The following is a 10,229-nucleotide window of genomic DNA, read 5'->3' as shown; positions in this document are numbered from 1 at the left end:
TGATGCCTGTCAAGGTTACTGCTAACTTTGCATGCTGCAGCTTTAGATATTCCTTTCATCTAATCCTGATTTTTGTTCTGTTCAAGACGCTGTACCAGCAGCTCCAGCTGGCTGGAATGACCAGATTTCCATCACCTGCTTGGGTCTTAAATTCTGAAGCTTCTTTATATCTGGCCTCAGCCTCTTCCACTAAGTTAAGAATCTACAACACTAGAATTGGCATAACTATTGCCTTAGTTAGTGCTGCCCTAGCCGTTAGGTAGATTCAAATTGTGAAGAAACGTCTGAACCTTGCCCAGAATGCTCTCAGGTCTTCCCGTTGTTAATTGGAGATCCCTCTCGGGCTTTACTCTTCAAGGGGTAGGTATCCTCTTCAACTGATTCTAATTTAATGAGGATTAAATTACTTCAGGGTTACCAAAATGTTTGTCAAATTTGTCTCCTCATTTTAAGCACCAGTGTAAACACTCATTGCAGTTGTAACAATACAGGATCAAATTTTTATTGGTTCTTGTGGGAATGCCCCAGTGCAATGATTTGCTCGCTCTCGCTTTAACACCATTTGTTCTTTCTGATCTTGTGCATATTATCAATAATAATCAAAATTGCAGTGAAGGAACAATACACAAAAGTGAAAGAATAACCAATTAATTGTACTAAAATATGGTATAATCAATTAATTGTAGTTAAAGAGTCAAGTGCTAGAATACGTTCTTTTTCAATTATTCCATTACCATGGTTACATTGCATTGCTTCACTCAGCACCACTTCTCACAAGCACCAGGAATAGGTATGTTTCTAATCAATGCCATGACCACTTTAGATTCCTCCACCATCACTAGATTATCAGACAGCTCACCTGGCGTCCAGTATTTTGGGAAAATCGAAGCCCTGTTTTTGGAATGGCTACAGATTCTGTTCCCTAGCTACCAACTCCAGCCCTCACCCTGGCAATTACCTGAGGCTGAGCAACATTGTTCACATCTGAGGTCAAAATTAACCCTGAGGTGAGCACCTAGGTATATACTTGTGCTGACACCGAGGTTACTAATTTCAACTTAACTTGTTTGTTAAAAACCAAAAGAACTGCGGATGATGTAAATCAGCATCAAAAACAAAGTTGCTGGAAAAGCTCAGCAGGTCTGGCAGCATTTGTGAAGGAGAAAACAAGAGTTAACGTTTTGGGTCTGGTGACCCTTCCTCAGAACTGATAGTGGCTGGGAAAACATCAGTTTATATGCAGAAAATGGGGAGGTGGGTGGGGTAGGGAGTAAACGATAGGATAGATGGTTAATGGGAGTTGGGGTGTTGCTGGTGAGACTGGCATTTATTGCCCAACTCTAATTGCTCTTGAGCTGCCGTCTTGAACTGCTGCAGTGTATTGGTATACCCACAGTGCTGTTGGGAAGGGAGTTCCAGGAATTTGACCCAGCAGCAGTGGAAGAATGATGATGTAGTTCCAAGTCAGGATTGTGTGTGGCTTGGATGCCATTGTGTTTCCAGGTGGTAGAGATCATGGGTTTGTAAAGTGCTGTCGGAAGAGGTTTGATGTATCCATAATAATGCCAACCCTGTGCTTTCTTGTCTTGTCTACTGATGAAATGCTTGTCTATATTTTCGTTAGCTCTAAATTTAATCATTCCGACACGGCACTGCCCAATCGGCCACATTCCATCCTCTGTAAACCTGAGGCCATCTAAACCTCTGTGCCTCTTCCTTCCTCACACACCAAATTCCATTTGCCCACTGCTCCTATACTTGATGATCTACATTTGCTTCTTGTTAAGCAAAACCTTGAAATTCTTGACCTTCATTTCATATCCCCTCAATGACCTCAGCACTCCCCATTGCTGTCATCTTTTCCAAGCCCGCAACCTTCCAAGACATCTGTTCTCTAATTCTAGCCTCTTGAACATCCCTAATTTTAATTGCTCCACCATTACTGATTTTGCTTTCAAGTATCAAAGCCCTCGGCCACAGATTCCCTCTCTAAACCTCGATAATATGTCTATCTACCCTCCCTCCATTTAAGATATTCCTTAAAAACAACCTCTTTGATAAAGCATTTGGTCATATGCTTTAACAATTTATTATGTTTTATAATATTCTTGTGAAATGCCTTGGGACATTTTATAGCATTAGAACTGCTAAATAAGTACGAGTGATGTTGTTACAGACATTGCTGGTACTTACTTTCAGAAATTGCATCCTCCTGTTTGGAGGATGCCATTTCCTTTTGGAAAAGCCTGTTCCCACTGGTCACTTACACAATGCATGACTTACAATGCTATTTTCAGCAGAAAGCTATTTTAACTCATCATGTGTAGATCCTAATTTAATGTGCATTGTTCTGACAACCTGCCCAAAATATTGAGGTCTGTGGGTTGTGTGGGCCCTGATTCTCACAGGGAATATATTATTATGATCCTTCCATGCATCATTTATTTAGACTCAAAGTCATACATCATTGAAACAGACCCTTTGGTCCAACTGCATTTGGCCCGTATCCCTGTAAACCTTTCCTACTCATGTACCTGTTGAAATGTCTTAAATGTTGTAACTATACCTGTATCTGCCACTCCCTCTGGCAGTTCATTCCACATATGTACCACCCTCTGAAATTGTTGCACAAGCTTCACTTCTCCTTCTTTCACAAAGTTAGTATGACTGACACAGATTTACAGATCTATAATTACCTTGCCTGCACAACTCCAATAAGTCATTGCATATAGAAGAGCACGTGTGTAAATTAGGGTACTACTCACTGTGACATGCATTTCATGAGGGGATCATATAGACAAGACAAAATGCTAAACACCTACATAAAAGCAAAAACCTAAAATAAAAGAAAAGCAGTAAATGATATAATAATCAGTGGGTTTGGTAGGATCTTTGGAGAGAGAAATTGAGTTAATGTTTTGAGTTTATTATGACTCTCCTTCGAGTCAAATGACTCTTTCAGAAGGATAGTCATATTTGACTTGAAACACTAACTCTTTCTATCCCCGCAGATGGTGACAGACTATTTTGAGAAAAATATGTATACTTGACTCATGGAATTACAAGCAGAAGCAGTAAGCAAGACTTTTGTTCCATTGATTCTCACTGAAATCAAAAATCCCTTCCCTACCTGAATTTTATCCTAGAGGCACTGGAGAAAAAAAATCACTGGGTACTGACCATGATGTGTTCAAGTAGGGAATCGATTGCCAGTATATTATCAAAATAGATTTCGGATACATCGGGTAGGAGACATCCCGTCCTAAATGACCACTGCCAGGTATTCCGACTTGATTTATTTTATTTGTTATAAGAAATAAACAATGGTGTCAAATTGATATTGAACAAACCTTGTTTTTGCAGAAGTCAAATTCAGCAGCTGTACAAGGAGGGAGAAAAAGCCAAAGCAGACTTGGATAGAGCAGAGAGGCGCAATGTGGAGCTAGCCAAGGAAATTGATGACCGGCATGCCACAATGGAATTGCTCAATGAGACCAAAATCAAGTCAGTAGGAGACGTTGGTTAAACTTTTTATTTGCTTTTTGTTCACTAGGCATGAGCATCTTCCAGGATTCAGGAAAAGAAAATATTGTTGATCCCTGAAATTATTTTTTTGTGGCATCTTATTGGCAGAGTTGCTATTTATTGCCTATCCGTCGGTAACCTTTGAGAGGTGATAGTAAGTTGCCTTCTTCACTGCAGTGCATGTAATAAAGCTGCTACCATAAAATATTTATGTAGGGCATCCCAGGATTTGACCCAGCAATGACAAAACAATTATGATACGTGAAGATGAGATGGAGGAGGTGTTCCAATGCACTTGCTGCCTTTGGCTGTCTTGGAGGTGGAGATCATGGATTTGGAAGAACATGTCCAACTCTATCCAAGATTCAGGTTACCTCCCTAGTTAACAATGCATTGATAGGCTTCCTGTAGAATGTTTCTTATTAGCTCTTTGAAGTTGCAGCACTGTCTTTAGATTTTCTCATCAATTTTCTTCCCAACCCTCTCTTGCTCAAGATGTTGACTCCTTCCCAGAGTTTGATTCCATGGGGTTAGGTATTGTCCAATTACTTCACCCAAGAAGCTTTTACTCCTGATAATGAGTATTTATTGCCGATGTGCCATCCAGAGACATCAGAACCTAACCTGACCTCAATCCCAAATCCTTCCATCAGGAGAGCTGGATGTCAATCAGGAAGAGGAACCTTAGGCAAAATCTCACTCTGTAAGTTATGGGCACTGAGGCCCTGTTGTTTGTCTCACTAGCTTGTGTCAGATGACTAGCTACAGATCAAGAGTCCTCTTGAATCGCCAAAGTCCCCCAAAATTATCCACTAACTCCCTCCCACCTCAACTGATCACTGTTTCTTGTGTAAACAGAATGTGACCGCAGACTTGCTTATGATACTTCTCTTGCCACAGTGGTTTTATCAATATCACAATATGAATAAAAATTTGGTAGAAGTATTAGGTGGCTATGGAAGTTTCTCACAGCACTAGTCTTATCCCAAAAGGAGGACACAATGAAGAAAGTTCCCAATGGTAATATTTATAATAGAAAAAGGCTCAACTTTTTTTAATATAAAATCAGTTATTTAGTACATAAAGCCCAGCAGCAGACCATTTGGCCAACAACACTTATGCTCAGCACAAAACTCCTCCCAATCAACTTGATTGAACTCTATCAACATATCATTATTTTCCTTTCTCCCTTCTGTAGTTAGCTCATTTTCCCTTCAAATAAATTGTGATGAAAGTTGTTAATTTATATGTATTCAAATTAATTTTGGAATTGGGATTTCAAAATAGAGGCAGCTGAATGTTTACTTTTTGGACGGTTTCTATAATAAAATAAAAGGTCAGAAAGTCCTTTTGGAATAGTGATTAAATCCAGCATTTGTCAAAATGTAAGTGTCTGCAAACCCTTGTCATGTTAATGCAAAGACTTTATACTGTTGGCTTTATGGAAGGTAGATAAATATGTGAGGCCATTAGGTTTATTTTCAGTTCAGAATAATCTAAGGTTAAACAAGTTTTTTTAGTTCAGAATGGAAGATAACAGGGTTGTGTTCAGAAACAAGTTTAGTTTCTCTACTAGAAGGAGTTTGGTGCAGGGAACAAGTCATCTCAGAAAAAGAATTTTTAGTTTGTGCAACTTCTAAACCAAGAGACTTTGATTAGAAATCTGCAAGATATTGGAATATTTTGGCTTTCAGATTTGCGAAAAATTCATGTTAGCAGATTTGGAAAAGACTCAAATTGTCTGTGCAGTCCAATGCAAAGATCAAGAGTCAGTAATGTAGAACCCTAAAGAGTTGTAATTGGTATATAATTTCTCTGGACTTGTCTCTGTAGTTAGTAGTGTTGGGAAAAAGGTTGAAACTCTGTTTTGCTGTATTTTGAGATCTTTCTTAATTGTCTTCTACATTTAGATAGCTTTTTTAAAAAAAAAACATATTTTGTGTCATAAACTTCTTCTGTTCTGTTGTTAAGGAAAATCAGCAGCTTCACGTACATATATCTCAGATCATCTATTGTTAATCACCCCAGTGACTGTATGGAGCGAGTTCCAATTTCTGGTGAAGACATCTCCCAAATATCATTTACATTTTGTGGTGTGATTGCTATATACAATCATTGTTTGTAATGCAGCTTTAGTAAATTGTTTGCTCACCTTATCTCCTTAATCATTTCCCCCTTCCCAGATATTTGGATCAAAGATACAAGGAAAAGATAGCAGCAGTTAAATTAGAGATGGGCAAGGAACAGGAGCGGATTGTACAGCAGGTGAACACACAGCGAGCTGAACTCAAACACGAGTTAGATTCCCTCCGATCCGAGGAGATCCATTTCCAAGAAAAGCTGAAACTAGCAATGAAGGTACGCCAAAGAAAAACCATTGTGTTTCTCTCTTTTGGAGAGGATAAATTTATTCAGTTATTTTTCTTTCCATCTCTCCCCACTGCTCATGTGCAGGTTTGTCATTCCTGGCTGGAAAGGGTATTTAGATGAAATGACTACTTGAGAAGGAATACTTAGATAATTCCCGCAAAAGTAGACTATATTCTTCTACCACTTTGACTCAGTTTAAAAACTGCAAGGTTCTTTTGAATTATCTATCGCAGCTGTCCCGGTTTATAGCAGGCAGAAGGGTATTGATGCATTTCAGCCTCTATACAGAGTGGCTGATTAAAGAAGAAACTTCTAAAAATAAAACATGGAGGGGTTCGTCAGTATCTCATTTATTTTGAATGACTCAGTAATGATCCATTCTGGAGAGACTGAAAGAGAGGCAGACAAAAATGGATGGTCAGTGACCCCTGTGTTGCAAAGTTTAAGAATACAACAGTAAAATAACAAGGTTTTGTCAGCCACTGACCTGTTCAGGACATTGGAGCACTTACCACTCTTTACACCTTTTCAGTTGAAACTATAATTATGGCAAATGACTGTAGTTCGGCCAGTATGCATGCTCAATAGGATAAGCATGGATGGTCTAAGTTGGGCCCTGTCATGTCAATGGAAGGTGTAATTACTTTGAGTGTGTAAGCTATTTTTCCAGATTTTTATTGTGCAATATTGGCTCTGCATAAGTGAGGAAAATTGTACAGTGGCTTAAAATATTCTTTAATATTATATTAAAATATTCCCTATTGAGTAGGATATATGCAATTGTTATGGAAATGAGATATCCATTTTTTGATAGTTTTTTAAAATTCATGGTCTTCTTGTGCATCTCTATCTCGGTCTTCCCCCAGCCTTTAAAACTTGACATTCCTGTATACAGTATCCTGTATTGGCAACAAAATAGCTTGTGTCACAATGCAAGCGCTGCAGTCCGGCTACATCCAGTTGTGAATAGTAGAAGACAGTTAAACAATTGAGAGGTGGTGGTGGCTCTGCAGATTTCCCTATCTTCAACAATGGGGAAGGCCAGCATTTATTGCTGTTGCCAATTGCCCAAAGGGCAGTTAAGAGATAACCATGTTGCTGTGGATCTGGAGCCATATATTGGCCAGAACCAGGTAACGATGGCAGTTTCCCTCCCTAGAGGACACAAGTGAACCAGATGGGTTGTTTGGACAACTGTTAATAAATTCAAGGTTATCATTAGACTCTTCATTCCAGATATTTATTGAATTCAAATTCCACCATCTGTCATGGTGAGAATTGAAACGAGGTCCCAGAAGGTTACCTGGATCTCTGGATTAACAGTAGCGATAATACCACTAGGCCATCGCCTCCTCTATTATCCAATTTGATTCACTCCACATGATATCAAGAAACTGCTGAAGACACTGGATACTGCAAAGGCTATGGGCTTTGTGAATATTCTGGTAATAGTACTGAAGATTTGGGCTCCAGAACAAGCTGTGCCTGTAGTCAGGCTGTTCCTATATAGCTACAGCATTTGCATTTGTTGACACAAAACTAGGTGGAAGTGTGAGTGGTGACGAAGATGTAAAGAAGTTTCAAAGTGATTTAGCTGAATGAGTGAGCAAATGCACGGCATTTGTGATGTGTGTGAAGTTATCTACTTTGGTAGGAAAAGCTGAATGGCAGTGTATTATTTAAATGGTGATAGGATTGGGAAACATTGGTGTACAAGGGGTCCTGGGTATCCTTGTACACCTGTTACTGAGATCAAGCATGCAGCAAGCAATTAAGAAGGCAAATGGTATGTTGGAATTAATTGCAAGGAGGTTTGAGTGCAGAAGCAAGGATGTCTTGCTACAGTTGTACGGGCCTTCGTGAGACTATACATGAAGTATTATTTGCTGTTTTGGACTCCTTACCAGGGAAGAGATAAACTTGCCATAAAGGGAGTACAACAAAGGTTCAGCAGACTTGTTCCTGAGATGGTGGATTTGTTGTTGGAGGGGAGATTGGGTGGACTGGGTTTGTATTCACTGGAGTTTAGAAGAATGACAGGGGATCTCATTGAAATGTGTAAAATTCTGACAGCCTTGGACAGGCTGGTTGGGATGGGTCTAGAACAAGGCATCATGTTCTCAAGATATGGGGTAGACCATTTAGGACTGAGTTGAGGAGAAATTTCTTCACTTAGAGGGTGTTCAGCCTATGGAATTTTGGATGACAAAGCTGTGGAGGCCAAATTACTTGAATATATTTAACAAAATAGATTTCTAGACACCGAAAACACCAAGGAATATGGTCAGAAAGTGGGGGTAGGGCATTAAGATAGAGTATCAGCCATGATCATATTGGATGGTGGGGCAGTCTCAGTGGCATGAATGGCCAACCCTTGCATAGAAACTGGAGAGGCCGTTTAGCTATTCATAACTGTTCTGCTATTCATTGAGATCACGGCTGATCAGCAACCTAACTTCAAAAACCTACCTTTACCCAATTTGCTTAGCTATCTTCCAAAGGTATCAGTCTCAGTTATAAGTTAGCGATTGATCCAGCATCAATTGGAATTTGTGGAGGAGAGTTCCACGCTTTTATGTGTAAAAATGTTTCCTGATTTCACTCTTGAAAGATATGGCACTCGTTTAGATATACCACTTAGTCTTAGACTCTTAAATAAGTCAGATGTACAGTTCGGAAACAGATCCTTCGGTCCAACTCATCCATGCCAACCAGACATCATGAAAAGACTTTTTTTTCTCTGTCTGTTCCTCTTAATATATTGAGCATTTTGATCAATTACCTTTAATCTCCTTAATTTTCAGGGAATACAAACTTACAAATCTTTCCTTGTAATTTAAGCTTTGGATTCCAAGTGTCATTTTGGTCATCCTTTGCTTAACTCCCTCCGGGGCCAAAATATCCTTCCAAAGGTCAGTTGCCCAGTCTATTCACAGTATTCCAGATGTGACCTAACCTGGACCTTTTGTAGTTTGAAGCACAATTCCTAGTCAGTCTGCTGACACACATACTGTACATGTTTCTGGATTAACACACATGCATGTGCATGATTCCAGACCCAATACTTAAAATCACAGGAAGTCTACACAGTGTGGAAAGAGTCCATTTGAGCCATTGACACAGGACTGACCCTCTGAAGAGCATCCCACCAAGACCCAGACCCCCATCCTGTCCCGGTAACCCTGCCTTTACCATGGCTAATTCACCTAGCCTGCATGTCCCTGGACACTGGGACAACTTAGCGTGGTCAATCCACCTAACCTGCACATCTTTGGACTCTTGAAGGAAACCAGAGCACCCAGCAGAAACCCACGCAGACATAGGGAGAATGTGCAAATGCCACACAAGTAGTCACCCAAGGCTGCAATTGAACCCAGGTCCCCGGTGCTGTGAGGCAGCAGTGTTAACCACTGAGCCATCATGCTGCCCTTCATCGCACAGTTTATATATGTCATTTGCATGGGCCACACTCGGAGAATTATTTCAATTTTGAAACTGGGTTCAGCAGCAAGGACAGGGCACAGAGATACAATTACAACAATCTGTGTGCCTGTGGCAAACGTGGACAAGTTAGTTTCAAACCCATTGTATAAGTCATTAACTAAATATGATGAATAGTTGATGTTCTGACACAGATTCTTGCATGATACCACTAGTCACATTCTACTCATTATCCCTACTCTGTCTCCTGCTACTTGGAGATTTTTCTAACCAGGTCAATTAGTTGCCATAAATTCGAGGAGCTTCAGCTAATGACCTGCTGAGAGAGACCTTAAGCATTCCCTGACTACTGCTGTAGACACCTCCTAAAAGAATCCAGTCACATTGATCAGCATGATCTGCCCTTTAGAACAAATCCATGCTGGTGCCCTCTGAAGAAGTGAAAAGTTTCAAGATGTTCAGTCACTTTGTCCTATAATTATAGGCTGTAATAATTTCCCATCAGTACATGTTAGGCTGACTGACCTATAATCCACTTTATGTTTCTTCAGTCAGAGTGACTTATGTAATTTTCCACTCCAAAAGAATGGTTCCTGAATAAAGGCGATGCTTGGGAATTGTACTTAGGGAATAGAGAACAAGAATGTTTTGAAAAACAGCTGTTGGGGTTGTAGGTGAGTCAGGGGTGGGGGGGTTTATGGGAAGGAAGTGAGATATCAGGCTAAGTGACAGATGCTTAAAATTCATTTGAAGCAGCACACCAGATAGGTATTACTGAATTTAAAACCCATTTTATACCCTAACCATGAGATAACAAGGTGTAGAGCTGGATGAATACAGCAGGCCGAGCAGCATCAGAGGAGCAGGAAAGCTGACGTTTTGGGCCTAGACCT

The 10,229-nt window shown here is 40.0% G+C and overlaps 1 protein-coding gene across 1 annotated transcript in view; it reads left to right on the top strand.

Annotated features, from left to right (window-relative positions):
- The first annotated feature begins 3,266 nt into the window (after positions 1–3,266).
- Positions 3,267–10,229, top strand: part of LOC109918813 (ninein-like protein) — a 56,288-nt gene continuing 49,325 nt past the window's right edge. The window contains exons 1-3 of the mRNA XM_048600931.1: positions 3,267–3,280; positions 3,364–3,504; positions 5,709–5,883. Coding sequence (XP_048456888.1) covers positions 3,267–3,280; positions 3,364–3,504; positions 5,709–5,883 — 330 coding nt within the window. The remainder of the gene's footprint in view (positions 3,281–3,363; positions 3,505–5,708; positions 5,884–10,229) is intronic.

Source organism: Rhincodon typus, chromosome 9, assembly GCF_021869965.1.
Source record: "Rhincodon typus isolate 14 chromosome 9, sRhiTyp1.1, whole genome shotgun sequence".
NCBI lineage: Eukaryota > Metazoa > Chordata > Chondrichthyes > Orectolobiformes > Rhincodontidae > Rhincodon > Rhincodon typus.
The sequence above is the reverse complement of the archived record's forward strand: the minus strand, read 5'-3'. Positions and strand labels throughout refer to the sequence as shown.